Raw genomic sequence first — 19,332 nt, 5'->3', positions numbered from 1 at the left:
TCTTAGCAGTGTATGGTTCTATCGAGGGTTCCTCTAGCTATCTATTTATTTTTAAAGGGATTCAGATGGAATACTCGAACGCAATGGAGGAGCACAGTGTGAACAGGGCTGAAGAGTCAAGTCAGAATGGTAGAAAATTGGACACAGAAGGCACTGTTATGAATAGTGGGGAGAAACTCTCCAATGATCATTGAAGGAAGAGGGAGGGAGATACTGGTGTTAGTACTGGAGAGAAAGGGAGAAGAACACTTTCCACTATTCTTAAAATATGTTGAGAGGCGTGAACATAAAAAGCCTGGGGCCAACATTGTGGATATGCATAGCATACCTTAATTGAAAGTTAACCCAATTTTGGTACAAACATGCAAATACAGTGACGCTTGTAACAATGGTTACATTACTACAGGGGACATTACTAAACAATGGGCACATTACTAGAGGGCCCAAGGATGGGCACATTACATTTTATTGGGATCTATTTTTATTTTTGAAACTTCTCAGTAGCTGCTGCATTTCCCACCCTAGGCTTATACTAGAGTCAATAAGGTTTCCCAGTTTTTTGTGGTAAAATAGGGGCCTTAGCTTATGCTCGGGTCGGCTTATACACGAGTATATACGGTATATCCCAAACTCTATATTGTAACTGGAAAAGTTGGGTGTCGTCTTATACGCCCAGTCATCTTATACGCCGGAAAATACAGTACTGGTGTGGTGCATTCAAAAAAGCATTAAGCCAAGTATCAGGGATTCACGCCAAACAAGTTAAGAGTAGTAGAATTCAAGAGCAAAAATTTACAATTTTAGCAGTTACAAATCACACATATTAACATCTTGTACTGTCTTTATGCATTTTTTATCATATAGATAAAGAGGGAATACAGGATTTCTTAGATATTTAAGTAATAATCCTTAATTTGAGATCTGTCACTACTCACTGATACAATAAGGGTATGCACACACACATAGTATTTGGTGCAGAAATGTCTGCACCATTTCTGCATCCCTTGGCAGGAAAAACCCAGCAGCAAAAAAAATGCGTTTTTGCCATGCATTTTTTTTTTTTTTGGTGCAGATTTTTCCCATTCATCAGTATGAGTGAAATCTGCAGCAAAAATGCTGAACTAATTGATATGCAGCAGATATAAATCTACCCCAAATGTGCAAGGGGAAAATACTCAACGTGTGCATGAGACTTCAGGATTCTCATTCAGTTTGCCGCCATCAGGATTCCCTTCAGGTTTTGTGACAAATGTGAACCGAAAAACATTTCAAATAATGGATGAAAACTCAATGTGTGTACACAGGCTAAGGGTCTGTGCACGTGTTGCAGCTTTGTCACGTTTTTTCTGTGCAGATTTGTCACAAAACCTGAAGAATGTCCTAGCCCCAGCAAAGTCAGATGAAGTCTCATGCACACTTTGCTTGCGTTTTACTTGTAGATTTAAATCTGTAGAATGTCACTTCCTTCCGCGTTTCTACTGCAGATTTCACCCATACTTGTAAGTGGGGAACAATATGTAACAAAAACGCATGTAAAAAAAAGGCGCCAAAATGCGTCTACGTTACACCATGTTTTTCCTGCCAAGAGATGCAGTGATGGTGTACACATTTCTGCACCAAATGCGTATCGTGTGCACATATTTTACAGGTAGTATTCTATTTCTGGACATGTAGATAGGGGATCAAACAAGTCATCGAATTCAAACCACACTATATAGAAAACCAGTTTCGGTTAACACAATTTCACTGTTAGCTGCCATCCAACACGTCTTTAAGAACCCACTGATTGCCGAGTTTATCGGGGCTAGGAGGATTGCTCCCCTGAATAGTCTTAGGCTGCTTTCACACATCCGTTTTTTGCAGTGCGGCTCAATCCAACTCAAAAACCTATGCAACGGATCCATTGCATACGTTTCTCCATGCGGCCCGTCCGTTTTTTGACGGATGCGGCTTGATACTGAGCATGCGCAGTGCAAAAAAACGCATCCGGCGGCCGGATGCGTTTTTTGCCGCAGGACGGCGCATCCGGCATCCATAGGCTTGCAATGTAAATCGCGCCGGATCGCCGCACAAAAAAACGTGCCAGGCAACGTTCCATCCAGCCGCCGTATGGGCTAAATATGCCGCAACCGGCAAAACCCGGACGCAACGCAAGGCCATGCGGCACAATACGGCACTAATGCAAGTCTATGGGGAAAAAACGCAACCAGCGGCAAAAAAAAACGGTTGCGTTTTTTCTGCAAAGCGCCGTATTGTGCCGCTCAGCAAAAACCGGATGTGTTAAAGCAGCCTTATCTGGATGAATCAAGTTATTTCAAACAGAATAAACAATTGGGGATATATATACCATAAGTATTTTAAGTAGAAGTAAAAGCATTACCAACACAACAATTTGACATGATAATTCGACGTGATTATCTTTTTTCTTTTCCATTAGCAAACCTAATCAAAGGAAAGTGACAGTGAGAATCCTGCAGAAATACATTCCCATTTTTTCCATAGTGACTACATACAATTCTGGACCTAGGCGTCCAGTTTGTAGCTGTATATTGGGCATGCGTGCCAATGAACCAATACATCGTTAAGTTTTAAGGGCTGTTTTCAAATGATCATGTAGCAGATGTGCACTATGCCCTATATTTATGAAAAGAGAGTACCCGTATTTTTCGCTTTATAAGACGCACTTTTGTTCCCCCAAATTTTGGGGGAAAGTAGGGGGTGCGTCTTATAAACCGAATATACGGATTATATACTGCAGGGTCCAGGGGAGGTGGGGCCGCTCTGGAGCGGTGCTGGGGGAGCTGGTGGAGGCTGGTATAGACTTGTGAAGCTGAGGGCGGCAGCGTTTGATCTCCTGCACCCGCTCATATAATATGCACAGCTGCTGTCCACCCCTGTGGTGCTGAAATTGCACCGCGGTGATGGGCTGGGGGAGCTGTGCATATTATATCTGCCTGTGCTTCCCTTTGCTCACAAATGCCCCCTCCCCCTGTGTTATCTATGGCCCCCATGCTGCTACCCATAGTAAAATAATAAACTCGTTACTCACCTCCTCCAGCATCTGCCCTCTCCCTCCTGCCGCTATGATCAGGCATGCAGAGATAACACACTGCTGTGCCGATCACATGACCGGGACTGTGAACCAGGAAATGCAGGAGGCCGGAGTTCAACCCTGAGGAGGGGTACACGAGGGAGCACAGCGCTGGAGAAGGTAAGGAAAGAGTTTATTTTACTAAAAGCAGCAGCATGGGGCAGCGTGTGTGCCAGCCACAGGGGCCAGCGTGTGTGCCAGCCACAGGGGCCAGCGTGTGTGCCAGCCACAGGGGCCAGCGTGTGTGCCAGCCACAGGGGCCAGCGTGTGTGCCAGCCACAGGGGCCAGCGTGTGTGCCAGCCACAGGGGCCAGCGTGTGTGCCAGCCACAGGGGCCAGGGTGTGTGCCAGCCACAGGGGCCAGGGTGTGTGCTAGCCACAGGGGCCAGGGTGTGTGCTAGCCACAGGGGCCAGGGTGTGTGCCAGCCACAGGGGCCAGCAAGTGTGCCAGCCACAGGGGCCAGCGTGTGTGCCGGCCACAGGGGCCAGCGTGTGTGCCGGCCACAGGGGCCAGCGTGTGTGCCGGCCACAGGGGCCAGCGTGTGTGCCAGCCACAGGGGCCAGCGTGTGTGCCAGCCACAGGGGCCAGCGTGTGTGCCAGCCACAGGGGGCAGCGTGTGTGCCAGCCACAGGGGGCAGCGTGTGTGCCAGCCACAGGGGGCAGCGTGTGTGCCAGCCACAGGGGGCAGCGTGTTTGACAGCCACAGGGGGCAGCGTGTGTGACAGCCACAGGGGGCAGCGTGTGTGACAGCCACAGGGGGCAGCGTGTGTGACAGCCACAGGGGGCCAGTTTGTGCCAGCCACAGGGGGCAGCGTGCCAGCCATAGGGGACATGTTGCATCACTGGGGGACGTGTGCCAGCCCAAGGGGGCTATATTCAATATAAGGTGGCCATATCCAGATTAAGGGGGCTAATTTTAGGATGGGGGCTATGAGGGACATATACTCTATATGATTTGTTAGAGAGACACTGGCATTATTAGACGGACCCCATTTATTAAAAAAAATTCTCTATTCCTTCACCAAATTTGGGGGTGCGTCTTATAATCCGGTGCGTCTTATAAAGCGAAAAATACGGTAATTTAGATACATTCACACCCAAATGTCTTTTTGTATATGTTCTTCATCGTTTTAACTATTTGTTAGAATTTGTCTACAATTGACTACAATGTACAACAAAAAAAACCCCCAAGAAGGTCTGTCTCTGGGATATCTCAACACTTCTCTGAAGTGCACAAAGGCAACACCTGTGATATTAAGGTGTATGGTATCAAAAGGGTTAATAAATGTGGGAGAGGTGGAGAGTGGTTCGCCACACGTTTTAGCACATGGGGAATTTTGTATTCTAAAATTGGATACTTGCGTACCGTGTGGGTTGCATTACAGAACTGATCTTATAACACAATGTTTAAATCTATGTTTAAGGCTACATTCACACTTCAGTAGTTTCAAATCCGTCAGGTCAGTCGTTGCAACGAAACAACGTATCTGTCGTTTTTTAGGTGTCAACGGATGCAACGGATGTGTTATTTCACAGGATTCCGTTCACAAGAATCCTGTAAAATAACTGATTCATCGCATCCATTGAGCGTCCGTTTTACAGCGGATCCGTCATGATCTGTTTGTTTTTGGGACAGCGCAATGGGAGTGCCAGACATTTTTGTGACCCATTACGGTGTTTTCCTAGGCCATCTGTGGCATTCTGTAGAGAAAGGGGCAGAATAAATGTTGTTATAGTTAAAATTGTGTGTAAATTATTCCTATCTGGAGCCTTGCAATGTGATTGTGTACATACTGGGCATGCTCAGTAGCAAATAACGGAATCCAGCACTGGATTCCGTCGTGCGACTGATTACTGCAGAATCCAGCACCATAGACAACCATTATACCTCTTGACGGATTGTGACTGAATCCTGCGCAGTGAGTATTTGTGACTCTCCAAAAAACATTACAGTGTCCGTTCCTTCCGCCCGAGGCCATCAGTCACAATCCGTCGTTAATACTAGTCTATGGGGAAAAAACTGAGTCCTGCAAAATATTTTACAGGATATTGTATTTTCTCAAGGCAACGGATTGTGTCTGATGCAAAAAGACTGAAGTGTGAAAGTAGCCTAACCTATATGACCTTAGCAGATTGGTCGTGCTTCTCTGTATGTAAGCCCCAGTCTATATTCAGTGTACGGTCAGTAAGGATCTGTATGTGATTCGAAACGCGTAAGGTATAGACGTTTTTAAGGAGGCTGACCAGTGAAAACAAGGTATCCGGTATCCACAGGATAGGTCATATCCTGCTTATTGGTGGCTGTCCCAACAGTGGGACTCAAGAAGATGATCACATTGAGGATTTTAATCCCCAAGGGGAAACTTTTATCCTCATTTAGAAATGGCGCTGTAGGTTGGAAATCCAACCGCTGCTCTCCTAAGTCTTTATGGGGCTTCCGGAAAAAGACAAGTGCAGACCAATAGAGAGAGGACCAGTGATCGAGCATGTGCATTGCTGCTCCATTCTAACAGGGATATAGGTTTCCCATTCTGCTGATCGGTGCAGGTCCCAGAGGTGGAACACCCATAGATCAACAAGTCATCACCTATTCTAAGGACAGTCGCTTTAATATGCGCTTCTTTTTTAGTTATTTTTTTTTTTTAAACTCTTAAGGGCCATTTACACGCTGCGACATCGCTAACGATATATCATCGGGGTCACGGTGTTTGTGACGCACATCCGGCGTCGTTAGCGACATCGCAGCGTGTGACCGGCTGGAGCGACCTTAAACGATTGCAAAAACGGCAAAAATTGTTTGTCTGAGAGAGGTTGTTTATTTATGAAAAATTGTCTGGTGAGTAGCGATGTTGTTCCTCGTTCCTGCGGCATCACACATCGCTGTGTGTGACAGTGCAGGAGCGTCGAACATCTCCTTACCTGCGTCCACCGGCAATGAGGAAGGAAGGAGGTGGGCGGAATGTTCCAGCCGCTCATCTCCACCCCTCCTCTGCTATAGGACGGCTGCCGTGTGACGCTGCACGAACTGCCCCCTTAGAAAGGAGGCGGTTTGCCAGCAACAGCGACGTCGCAGAGAAGGTAAGTCCATGTGACGGGTGTTAGCGATGTTGTACGCCACGGGCAGCGATTTGCCCGTGACTCACAATCGACGGGGACGGGTACGCTCGCTAGCGATATCTGTACCGATATCGCAGCGTGTAAAGTACCCTTTAGAGTAAAAATTTACTTTTAATTATATTTGTGGGTGCTGGATATTATTGTGTCTTCCTGCATTAAATGCAAAGTTACTTTAAATATTGGAGTGGGACATCACTTTAATTGTGCGCTTTAGCTTTGGTATCCAAGATTAATTTCTTGAGGTCTGTAAAAAAAAAAAACAAAAAAAAAAAATTAACACTGGATTTCTAATGAAGCACATTTTATGGCTGATTTGTATTTGGAATTAGTTTTCCTGTTATAAGAAGCAAGTCATTTAGCCACTAGATATTTCTGGCGTGCACATTTGTATCATTATTCTGTGCTAGCACATTATGAGAATGCAAGAGTCTTAAAGCAAAAATAAAGCCTAACAAATTCAGTCAGTGAAGGAGGTGAAAATTGATTCCTCCTCAATGTCTGAGTAATGAAAAGTCTTAAGCTTTGTCTTCTTTTATTTCTGGTTTTCCTTTGTTACTTTTCAATGAATTACATACATTAAAGTTAGAAAACTTTTCCCACAAAGTGAAATTTTCCATGGCTCAATGTCTCGTTGTGGACATATGTTGTCCCAAGTAAATGCACTTTTTTTAAAAAAATATTTTTTTTTTGTTTTTTCTTTAACTAGCTTTTATTTTCTTGCAGAGGATCATGGTCTGCGACATGTTGAGACAGATGTGCTCATTCCTAAGCTGATGAGAGAAAAGGCCAGGGTGCGATGTGCCGAGCAAGTAGAAGGTGAGATTGGCCATCTTTTGCATGTATGATGTATCATTTAATTGCAGGTATTTATAAAAAGTTTAAAGTTTTTGTGACAGAATATTTCATTACCATGCACACTCCTGCTTTGTCGATGTCTCATAGGCTCCAATTAGCCCTATTAAGCGAGCTCCGATACGTGTGCTGTGTAGATGTAGCAAATTCCAGTATACCTTGCTTCACTGCCGTTACTCCATATACCTATAGAACTGAAAAGGGATTGTGTCATGGCCTCTGGGATTTTATGGTTTTGGGACTGCATGATTTTAATTCAAACTGTACTGTCCAGATGCTTCTAAGAACAGTACTATCGTAACATCTAAAGAAGGCTAGTGCAAAACACTTCAAAGGGGTTGTCCTGGCATCTAATATTGACCACCTATCATTAATTTCAGATGGGTGGTTGTCCAACACAGCATCTCCACCCATCCACTGTTACTAGCTACAGCGATGGCCATTACAAATGAACAGAGCTTGTCATTTAGCTCTGTTCAACCTTGACATCCTTTTGGTGCCAGAGCTAATAGCAGCTGCCCGGTGTGGGTGCCCTGTGTTGGACTCCTGCCGATCTGAAATTGTTAGGCTGGAGTCACATTAGCGTTTGGCATCTGATGCAAGAGCAACGGATGCGATATGCTAATGACCCCCGGCTCAGGCTCTGCTGCGAGCGAGAGCCGAGTGTCATGCGACTGTGACCCGATCTTCCAATCGGGTCACAGCTGCGAAGGAGAGGGCGGGTGCTGTGGAGGAGAGGGAAGGGTTAATCTCCCCATCTCCTCCATTGTCAGCCTGTGCATATATCGCACTGCACTGGGAAAACATCTGAGTGCTGTCCGATGTTTCTCTCGCACCCATTCACTTGAATGGGTGCGAGTGATAAGGCTCGCGCAGGCAATCGCAGCATGCTGCCATTTTTTCCTCAGTACAAATAGGGCACGCATATCTGAGCTGCAGCATTGTCTTACATGGGGCCGAGTGCAATGCGAGATTTTCTCACTACACTCATGCGAGTCATACGCAAGTGTGACTCTGCTTTTAGGCTTGTTGTCTAGGTCATATTAGATGCGAGGACAAACCGTTTAACCCCTTAGTGACGGAGCTAATTTTCACCTTAATGACCAGACCAAATTTTGCAATTCTGACCAGTGTCACTTCATGAGGTTATAACTCTGGAACGCTTCAACGGATCCCGGTGAGTCTGAGATTGTTTTTTCGTCACATATTGGACTTCATGATAGTACCAAATTTAGGACAATATTTTTTGCGTTTATTTATGAAAAAAATTGAATTTTGGCAAAAATTTTGAAAATTTAGCAATTTTCAACTTTTGAATTTTTATACCGTTAAACCAGAGATTTCTGTGACACAAAATAGTTAATAAATAACATTTCCCACATGTCTACTTTACATCAGCACAATTTTGGAAACAAAATTTTTTTTTTAGGAAGTTAAAAGAGTTCAAAGTTTATCAGCGATTTCTCATTTTTACATCAAAATTTACAAAACCACAAAACCATTTTTTTAGGGACCACATCACATTTGAAGTGACTTTGAGGGGCCTAGGTGACAGAAAATACCCAAACGTGACACAATTCTAAAAACTGCACCCCCCAAAGTACTCAAAACCACATTCAAGAAGTTTATTAACCCTTCAGGTGCTTCACATGAACAAAAGCAATTTGGAATGAAAAAAAGCAAAAATTAAATTTTACCTAAAAATGTTGCTCTAACCCAAATTTATTCACTTTTAGAAGAAATAACACAACAAAATGGACCCCAAAACTTGTTACCCACTTTCTTATGAACGCGCCAATACCCCACATGTGGTCAGAAACCTCTATTTGGACAAATGGGAGGGCTCGGAACAGAAGGAGCAATATTTGAATTTTGGAAAGCAAATTTGGCTGAAATAGATTGCGGGCACCATGTTGCATTTACAGGTCCGCTAAGGTACCTAAACAGAAGAAACCCCTCACAAGTGATGCCAATTTGGAAACTAGACCCCTCAAGGCTTCTATCTAGGGGTATAGTGAGCATTTTGGATCCACAGGTACTTCACAGATTTTGTTATCGTTACGTTGTCATATTGAAAATTTTAATAAATTTCTCAAAAATGTTGCTTTAGCATTCATTTTTTCACTTTTGTAAGAGGTAATACCAAAAATTTGACCTCAAGGTTTGTTACCCACTTTTTTATGAGCGCGGTGATACCTCACATGTGGTCTGAAACCTTTGTTTGGACAAATGGGAGGGCTTGGAACGGAAGGAACAATATTTGAATTTTGGAAAGGAAATTTGGCTGAAAAAGATTGCGGGCACCATGTCGCATTTGGAGGTCCCCTAAGGTACCTAAACAGCAGAAACCCCGCACAAGTGACCCCATTTTGGAAACTAGGCCCCTCAAGGAATTTATCTAGAACTTTGGTGAGTACCCTGAACCCCCAGGTGCTTCACAGAATTTTAAAACGTTGAGCCATGAAAAAAAAAAAAAAAAAAAAAATTTTACCACAAAATTGTTATTTCAACCAGGTAGCTTTTTTTTTTACAAGAGTAAAAGGAAAAAATTCAGCATAATATTTATTATGCAATTTCTCCTGAGTTTGGCGATACCTTATATGTGGTGGAAATCAACTGTTTGGGCGCATGGCAGGGCTCGGAAGGGAAGGAGTGCCATTTGACTGCAAAATTGGCTGTAATCAATAGCGGACGCCATGTTGCATTTGGAGAGCCCCTGAGGTGCCTATACAGTGAAGCTCCCCAACATGTGGCCCCATTTTGGAAAATAGACCCCAGAAGGAATTTATCTAGATGTTTGGCGAGTACCCTGAACCCTCAGGTACTTCACAGAAGTTTAGAATGTTGAGCTGTGAAAATAAAAAAATACATTTTTACCACAAAATTCTTATTTCAACCAGGTAGCTTTTTTTTTTACAAGTGTAAAAGGAAAAAATTCAGCATAACATTTATTGTGCAATTTCTCCTGAGTTTAGCGATACCTTATATGTGGTGGAAATCAACTGTTTGGGTGCATGGCAGGGCTCGGAAGGGAAGGAGTGCCATTTGACTGCAAAATTGGCTGGAATCAATAGCGGACGCCATGTTGCATTTGGAAAGCCCCTAAGCTGCCTAAACAGTGGCGGTCCCCCACAAGTGACCCCATTCTGGAAGCAAGACACATCAAGGCTTTTATCTAGGTGTATATTGAGCATTTTGAATCCAAGAGTACTTCACAGAATTTGATAAGCTTAGGTTGCCATATTGAAAATTTTCATTTTTTTCACAAAAATGTTGCTTCAGCATCAAATTTCTTACTTTTTCAAGAGACAACAAACCGTGGACCCCACAGGTTATTATCCAATGTCTTATAAGCACAGGGATACCCCACATGTGGCCAAAAACCTCTGTTTGGATAAATGGGAGGGCTTGGAATGGAAGGAGCACCATTTGAATTCTGGAAAAGTTGAAATAAATTGCGGGCACCATGTCACATTTGCAGGGCCCCTTGGGTCCCTATACAGCAGAAACCCCCCCACAAGTGACCCCATTTTGGAAACTGGATTTTATTCAGGAGTATAGTAAGCATTTTGAATCCACAGGTACTTCACAAAAATGTTGCTGTAGCAACAAATGTCTCACTTTTAGGCTATGTGGCCATGATCCAGCGACACGGCGTCTAGTACACAGTGTCAGCCTTCCTGCAGAGATGTGAGGGTTGTCCACGGGAGAACGCAGCTGCCCATACCCAGGATTTGGGTTCAGGCCGCTGTGGAGCTCTATGCTACCTGCAGAGAACACTCATCTCCGCAGCATAAATTGACATGCTGAGGCTCGGGAAGCTGCGCCACCGGTCAGTGTATGCTGCGGAGAAAAGAAGCACAGTGGGCACGGGATTTCTAAAAATCCTTCCACTGTGTTTCTACTGCACAACGCAGCGCTATGGACGCAGGGAAAACACTCTGCGCCCAAAACGCTGCAAACCCCGATTGTGGGCACACAGCCTAAAATGCTACAATGGATGAATGGATAGATGTCAAACATATATAACGTCCCACCCCCTGCATATTCTAAGCTGGCGCCCTTTAGTGCCTTTCATGTGGCACTAAAGGGTGCCTAGCCTTGTATTTAGCCCCCCAAAAAATTAATAATTAAAATAAACGACGTGGAGTCCCCCCTATATTTGATAGCCAGCTAGGGTAAAGCAGACAGCTGTAGCCTGCAAACCACAGCTGACAGCTTCACCTTGGCTGGTGATCAATTTGGAGGGCTCTCCAGGCGTTTTTTTTTAAAAAAAAACAAAAACGTGGGGTCCCCTTCAAATTAGATCACCAGCCAAGGTGAAGCGGACAGCTGGGGTCTGGTATTCTCAGGGTGGGAAGAGCCATGGTTATTGGACTCTTCCCAGCCTAAAAATAGCAGGCCGCAGCCGCCCCAGAAGTGGCGCATCCATTAGATGCGCCAATCCTGGCGCTTCGCTCCAGCTCAATCCGCGCCCTGGTGCGGTGGCAAACGGGGTAATATACGGGGTTGATACCAGCTGTAATGTCACCTGGCATCAAGCCCTGGGGTTAGTGATGTCACGGCATCTAAACAGATACCCGACATCACTAACCCAGTCAGTAATAGAAAAAAATAAAGACAAAAAAACAATGTATTTGAAAAAAACACTTCCCGAAACATTCCTCTTTTACCAATTTATTGAAAATAAATAAATTTCGGTCGCTGTAATCCAGTTTGGAGGTCCCTCGGCGACTCTGGACCTTCTAGAATATGGGGGGCACGTTCAGGGAACGTATCCCCCATTTTCTGGAAGAGCAAGCTCTCCATGAGCAGTGTGGGTGCAGTAATCTGAGAATACTGCACTCACACTGCCCCGGTCCAACCTAGGGCAGAGTGACCTGCAGTAACCTCATTCTAGAATATGAGGGGCACGCTCACAGAACGTACCCCCCATTTTCTAGAACAGCAGTCTCTCCATGTGAGGAGTGTGGCTGCAGATTACTGCACTCACTCTCCCCCGGTCCACAGTGGAGCAGCCTGTGCAGCAGCGACGTCAGAGTCCCTGCTTGCAGGGATCCAGCTGTCAGCCGCTGTCTGCGCATGCGCCGCCAGCTTTCAAGAAGGAGGCGGCGTGATCGCGGGGACGGAGCACCAGCAGCCAGGTAACATAAAACCGGGGGCTGGGGGGGTGACGGGGGGTGACGGCAGGACCTGGGGACAACTTTCTGCCGCATGTGACGTGTCACATGCGGCAGAAAGAGCAGGATGAATGCGGCCGCGTGCTACTGTGCGCTGCGCGCCGCCATCTTCCACGCTCCGGAGGGGGGAGGGGGGCGGCTCTGGAGAACCGGAGGGGGCTCCGGGGACCAGAGATCTCCGGTGTACCGGAGGAGGTGTCAGGGGGAGGACATTTCCCTCCGATCTGAAATGTTTGATCATTTCAGATCGGAGGGAAATGAATGCAGAGCCGGCGGCGGTGGGAGTTTTCAGCGCGCGTCGGCGCCATCTTGGATTTTCCGGAGGGGGGTGGGGGGGTGTTGGATAGATTTCTCCGGTACCGGGGGCTTTGGGGGCACTAAGGGCTCATATTTATTTCTCATCTGACATGTTTGATCACGTCAGATGAGAAATAAATCAATTTTACCGGCCATTTATTTTTTTTTAATGTTGTCGCCGGTATACGGTGTATACCGGCGATCGCATTAACGGGGTCCAGAAAAAACACCCCGATTCATAATCTGGGGGGTCTCAGCTACCCCCGGTAGCTGAAACCCCCGAGATTTTTGGTCGCTGGGGGGCGCTACAGGGTTTTTTCGGGCCGCCTCTTTAAAGCGGCGGAACAGAATAAGTACCCTGTTTTGCCGCCGCTTTAAGTCGTACGGCCGTCGTTATGAGGTTAATAATAAAGTAGCTGATTAGCATAAGAAAACAAGTAACAAGTTTTCTTTCTCCAATGAAAAGTTTTAAAAATTACTAACTATACAATACGGGAACAAACGTTAAAGAGGGAACCTGTTACCCCATTTTCGGCCTATAAGCTGCGGCCACTACAACTGGGCTCTTATATACAGCATTCTGACATGCTGTATATAAGAGCCCAGGCTGTGCTGTATAAGATTAAAAAAAAAACCACTTTATAAAACTCACCTAGAAGGTCGCTCCGGTGCACAAGAGTCGGATGGGTGGCGCCTCCCCTTTCGACCATCTTGGTCTTCCTTATTCGGAAGCTGCGGTGCTTGACGCGTCTACGTCATACACATGCGCCGACATTGAGGTCATGCGCAGACGCACTACAATACTTTGATATGCCCTGAGGGCAGATCAAAGTGTGCTTACACCGGACCTCAATGCCGATGCGTGTGTATGATGTAGACGCGTCATGCACCCCGGCTTCAGAATAAGGAAGACCAAGATGGCTGAAAGGAGAGGCGCCGGTCCCGGAGAACGAAGCCACCCATCTAACCAGTCTGCACCGGAGCGACCTTCTAGGTAAGTATTGTAAAGTGTTTTTTATGTTATATAGCACAGCCTGGGCTCTTATATACAGCATGTTAGAATGCTGTATATAAGAGCCCAGTGGTGGCGGCCGAAAATGTGGTGACAGGTTCCCTTGAAGGCTATATTCACACATTGCGTTTTTGCTGCATTTTTTGCATGTTTTATTGAAATTAAAATTTTCTTTTTACAGCATCAGCAAAAGCTATGAGATTTCAGAAATTTCATGCACATACCACAGCTTTTTTTTTTTTTTTTCCTGACCGAAATGGAAAACTGCTGTGTTTTTGCCGCAAGAAGCAGCAGGTCAATTCTTTCAGCCTTTTTGCTGCTTTTTTTCACCATTGAAAGCAATGAGAGTGCAAAAACATAGTTGTATTTTTTTGCTGCTTTTGTGGTGAATGAAACTAAATTTATTTTAGACAAATGAAACACCAAACACGCAGTAAAAAATTTAGCAAAACCTGGTTTTTGGAAGCAGTTTTTTTTACTGCCAAGAGAGCAGATTTTTCTGCAGAAAAAAACGCAATGTATGAACGGAACCCTAGTTTTTAAAGACATGCTATACTTTTGGTAGTACCGTATGTTTTTACATGTTACTTTTTCTTTAAAGGGAAGGTATCGTCAAAAAAAAAAAAAAATAATAACTGAAAAAATGTAAAGTAATAATTTTTAAATGTTTTGTTTAAATATAATTTTTTTTTTTTTTAATTGTGCAAAATATAAAAAAAAATTAAAAAGTTTGATATTTTCCACTGTTAAACACTAGGGGGAGCAGCTTCTGAAATCCTACAGAAATTCCACTGTATAAAAAGCTCAGATTACAGCCTGCCGTAAAGTGGGCGGAGTCTTCTCTCCTGTGTGTGGTGACACGCCTCCCCCTCCTAATCTGAGTGTTTACAACAGATAACAGAGAATGACATGTAAGGACACTATGCACAGCCATTTTCCTGGTGACCAGAAATGTCTAAAGTGTCACCAAGGACAGCAGGAGTATCACACAGGAGAGAATTAGATACACAGCTCAGCAGACAGTATCACACAGGAGAGGATTAGATACACGGCTCAGCAGACAGTATCACACAGGATAGGATTAGATACACAGCTCAGCAGACAGTATTACACAGGATAGGATTAGATACACAGCTCAGCAGACAGTATCACACAACATAGGATTAAATACACAGCTCAGCAGACAGTATCACACAGGATAGGATTAGATACACAGCCCTGCAGACAGTATTACACGATAGGATTAGATACACAGCCCTGCAGACAGTATAGCACGATAGGATTAGATACACAGCCCTGCAGACAGTATTACACGATAGGATTAGATACACAGCCCTGCAGACAGTATTACACGATAGGATTAAATACACAGCTCAGAAGACAGTATCACACAGGAGAGGATTAGATACACAGCCCTGCAGACAGTATTACACGATAGGATTAAATACACAGCTCAGAAGACAGTATCACACAGGAGAGGATTAGATACACGGCTCAGCAGACAGTATCACACAGGAGAGGATTAGATACACAGCTCAACAGACAATATCACACAGGACAGGATTAGATACACAGCTCAGCAGACAGTGTCACACAGGAGAGTATTAGATACACGGCTCAGCAGACAGTATCACACAGGAGAGGATTAGATACACAGCTCAACAGACAATATCACACAGGACAGGATTAGATACACAGCTCAGCAGACAATATCACACAGGACAGGATTAGATACACAGCTCAGCAGACAGTATCACATAGGAGAGAATTAGATACACGGCTCAGCAGGCAGTATCGCATAGGAGAGGATTAGATACATGGTCCAGTAGACAGTATCACATAGTAGAGGATTAGATACACGGCTCAGCAGACAGTATCACACAGGAGAGGATTAGATACACGGCTCAGCAGACAGTATCACACAGGAGAGGATTAGATACACAACTCAGCAGACAGCATCACACAGGATAGGATTAGATACACAGCTCAGCAGACAGTATCACACAGGAGAGGATTAGATACATGGCTCAGCAGACAGTATCACACAGGAGAGAATTAGATACATGGCTCAGCAGACAGTATCACATAGAAGAGGATTAGATACATGGCTCAGCAGTCAGTATCACGTAGGAGAGGATTAGATATATAGCTCAGTAGACAGTATCACATAGGAGAGGATTAAATAAACGGCTTAGCAGGCAGTATCATATAGGAGAAGATTAGATACGTGGCTCAGCAGACAGTGTCACATAGGAGAAAATTAGATACACAGCTCAGCAGGCAGTATCACATAGGAGAGGATTAGATACACAGCTCAGCAGATAGTATCACACAGGATAGGTTTAGATACAGCAACTCAACAGACAGTATCACATAGGACAGGATTAGAGGGGGAGCGGGTGGGTGTCAGTGGAGACAGTAGCAGCGGCAGAGGGGGGAGGGGCTCGGGTACTCACATGCTCTGCATGCACACAAACACACACATAGCTCTGCTGCATGGACGACGGTGGTGGGGGGAGAGTGGGGCTGGGTGGAGTGGGGGGAGGGGGTGTCATTGGAGATGGTAATCCACTGCTGCACGCTACTCCAGCTGTCGGTAACGTTACTGTTCTAGGATCTGTTAGCATGGTACTGCTTGGTCTTTCAGATCCTGGCTGTAGGGGACAAATGCAGCCCAGCCGAAAGCATGGGCTATGGAAAAATGGCGGCTGAACACACCCACGGCTGTGAATTGGGCAGCCCACATAGGTGTTACCATTTCAGTTGTAATAGAACTAAAGGGGTCGGAATCTGACTACTATCGCCTATGTCCATGAGGTGCTGTAAATTAAGCCTGCACTGTCGTGCTAAAACTTGGAATGTAAAATGGCAGCCCCCATTGCCAGCTTTCCAGCATTATAAAAACTGAAAGACATCTTTATTTAAAGCAAGATAACATTATAACTGCATGTTATCTTACAAGTAATCATTGTTTCGATTATATAAATCCATGACACCTTCCCTTTAATTGAGTAAACTTTTACATGACCTATAAAGCATAAAATGTTAACTTAAAAGTGAATTGATTAGGAAAATCTAAAATAAGTAAAGGGATAATGTAAACAGTTGGTTCACACCACCTATGTTTTCACATACCTCTCCTCCTCTGGGCACACAATGATATTTAGTAAAAATGATTGGCCACAATATAACTTCAGGCCTGCCTCCTAAAAAGCCTGGCCAGTGTCAACCATGGTTTCAGTAACATGCACATGTTCAACAATACTTCACCAACAGGGGCCATTGTGTCCCTCAAGGGTTGAATAGGAGTAAGAATTGGACGTTTTACAAGTGACATGTGAAGATCCGAGCCCTTTTGCAAGACCACTTTGTGCATTCCATTGTCCCAAGGGCAAATTAAGATGACACTTGATAGAAATAAGTTGTGGAACAGGTATGGCCTATTATCAGATGTGGTGTAACCATAAGGGATGTGTAAGATACTTAGCGATCTTGGAATCTAAGCACATAGGTTAGGTTGTGTCTGATTAAATCAGTTTATGGAGAACATTTTGGAGGGCCTAAGGCACGCTTCTATCATTTTGTACTTCGAAGGTTCTAGTATAAGTTGGTTAGACCTAAACCAATAAATTGTTTTTGAATTATAATTTTAAGAAACCAATGTAAATTCACTTCTGTAGTTTTTGAAGTAAGAGTTTTGCTACACAAGGGGGATTTCAAGGAATGAATAGTATAAGGGGCTTGACAAAGTTACTCTTTTTAGGCTACATTCACACTTCCGTCTTTTTGCATCAGTCACAATCAGTTGTGTGACTGATGAAACGGATGCGTTGCAGATAGTGGCACAACTGTTGTGATTGATGCTGCAAAAAAAAAAAATCCATTTTTTTTTTACTGTTTGAAGGGTATCAGCTGATCGTTCACAAAAGTAAGTCGCTGGCCAATCAGCTGATCGTTCACAAAAGCCGGCCGATCAGCTGATCGTTCACAAAAGCCGGCCGGTCAGCTGATCGTTCACAAAAGCCGGCCGATCAGCTGATCGTTCACAAAAGCCGGCCGGTCAGCTGATCGTTCACAAAAGCCGGCCGATCAGCTGATCGTTCACAAAAGCCGGCCGATCAGCTGATCGTTCACAAAAGCCGGCCGATCAGCTGATCGTTCACAAAAGCCGGCCGATCAGCTGATCGTTCACAAAAGCCGGCCCCTGGGCGATCAGCTGATCATTCTGGCCGCTGGAACTGGAACTGAATTTCCAGTCGATCATGTTTTTTTACTGTGGGCATGCTCACAGTAAAAAAAAAAAACAATCCACCGCACACAAAAAACATTGCATTGTGTGTTGCTCCCGCCCGACGGTCAGTCACTCCACAACGGCTCCGTCGCGGGATGGATGCAACGCAATGCCACCAGTCGCAATCCATCGGTAATAAAAGTCTATGGGGAAAAAACGGATTCCTGCAAAATATATGCAAGATACTGTATTTCGTCAAGGCGACTGATTGCAACTGATGCAAAAAGACGGAAGTGTGAATGTAGCCTTAGACTTTCTTTTAGCTTTTGGGACATGACCACAATGGTACTACTAATTCTTTTCAAAGCAGTTCTATGAGGGTGAACTCAGGGTAATGTTCACAACAAGTCTTGTTTTTTAGGAGGATTGTATCCTATAACTTCTCCAACGCCCTTATTTCTTAACATTTGTTTGAGATTTACTGGCTGTTATCAGTGGGTGTGACTGACCTGTGGATTTCACGAACTAGGACGAAAGATCACATACCTTCAGCCATGTAGTTTTTGCTGATTCACTTTTTGTATTGTAGTACGTTTAGATGGTGTATGTTTACCTCTACTGGACTCCAGGCAAAATATATACTTACATTTAATGGACAGATGTTTTGCTAAGATCGGAGTATGAGGCATCTGCCAGCCTCAGAATTTTCAGAGCCTGCTTTTTATTGCTAACAAGATTTCAAAAGTGTCACATAAGTGGTAAATGGCATCCTAAACTGCATAAAACTCTCCATAGTGTGATTGTCCCATCTGATCTGCTATAGTTGACCAGTCTCTGTCATACTGATAAATTTATAGATATAATCTTCGTTGGGTTAAACTCACTACATTGGTCTATAGGGGCAAAGTATTCAAGGGAACCTGTCAGTTGCAATATGCACCCAGAACCACGAGAAGTTCTGGGTGTATATTGCTATTCCCTGCCTAACCGTCCATGTATCTAGAAGCATAGATAAAGAGATCTTTAGAAAAATAATTTTGTATAGATCTTTTATCATATGCTAATTAGGCCAGTGACTAGTCACAAGGGCGTTACTTCCCTTGGCTAGTCGGCTCCTTTGCATGTAAGCATCCCCCTGTGGGACTTACAGTATAATTCCAAACATGGGGAAGTATGCTTCAGTGAAAATGTTTGAGGGAAGATTCCGTACTTTTCGCTTTATAAGACGCACCCCAAATTTAGAGATAAAAAAATGGGTTGTTTTACCAGAGAGGCGGCCAGCCAGCCGCCCGCACAGAGAGACAGCCATTCGGCCGCCCGCAGGCTGCTTCTATCTAGCACAGTCTTTTTATTTAGTGATTGGCAAGCACTAAAATACCGTGTACCCAAATCGAGCAGGCCAGGCGCCCTGAAAGTGCTCCACTCTAGTAACAAGTATAAGGAAAGCCAATGATTATGCAGTTCGGCTCTTTTCCCACATACAGCCAGCAATAAACTGAGCATTTCCATGGGACAGAGGGCATTTTGTTGTTTTTTTTTTTTTCTTTCGAT

General features: G+C 44.5%; 1 protein-coding gene across 3 annotated transcripts in view; it reads left to right on the top strand.

Moving 5' to 3' along the window:
* CMC1 (C-X9-C motif containing 1) overlaps positions 1-19,332 on the top strand; it is an 81,438-nt gene that overhangs the window by 20,879 nt on the left and 41,227 nt on the right. For all 3 annotated transcript variants that reach the window (XM_075316649.1, XM_075316650.1, XM_075316651.1), the window contains exon 2: positions 6,933-7,025. In XM_075316649.1, coding sequence (XP_075172764.1) covers positions 6,933-7,025 — 93 coding nt within the window. The remainder of the gene's footprint in view (positions 1-6,932; positions 7,026-19,332) is intronic.

This window comes from Anomaloglossus baeobatrachus, chromosome 6 (genome assembly GCF_048569485.1).
Source record: "Anomaloglossus baeobatrachus isolate aAnoBae1 chromosome 6, aAnoBae1.hap1, whole genome shotgun sequence".
Lineage (NCBI taxonomy): Eukaryota > Metazoa > Chordata > Amphibia > Anura > Aromobatidae > Anomaloglossus > Anomaloglossus baeobatrachus.
Note: the sequence above shows the minus strand (reverse complement) of the source record. Positions and strands in the feature narration are given on the sequence as shown.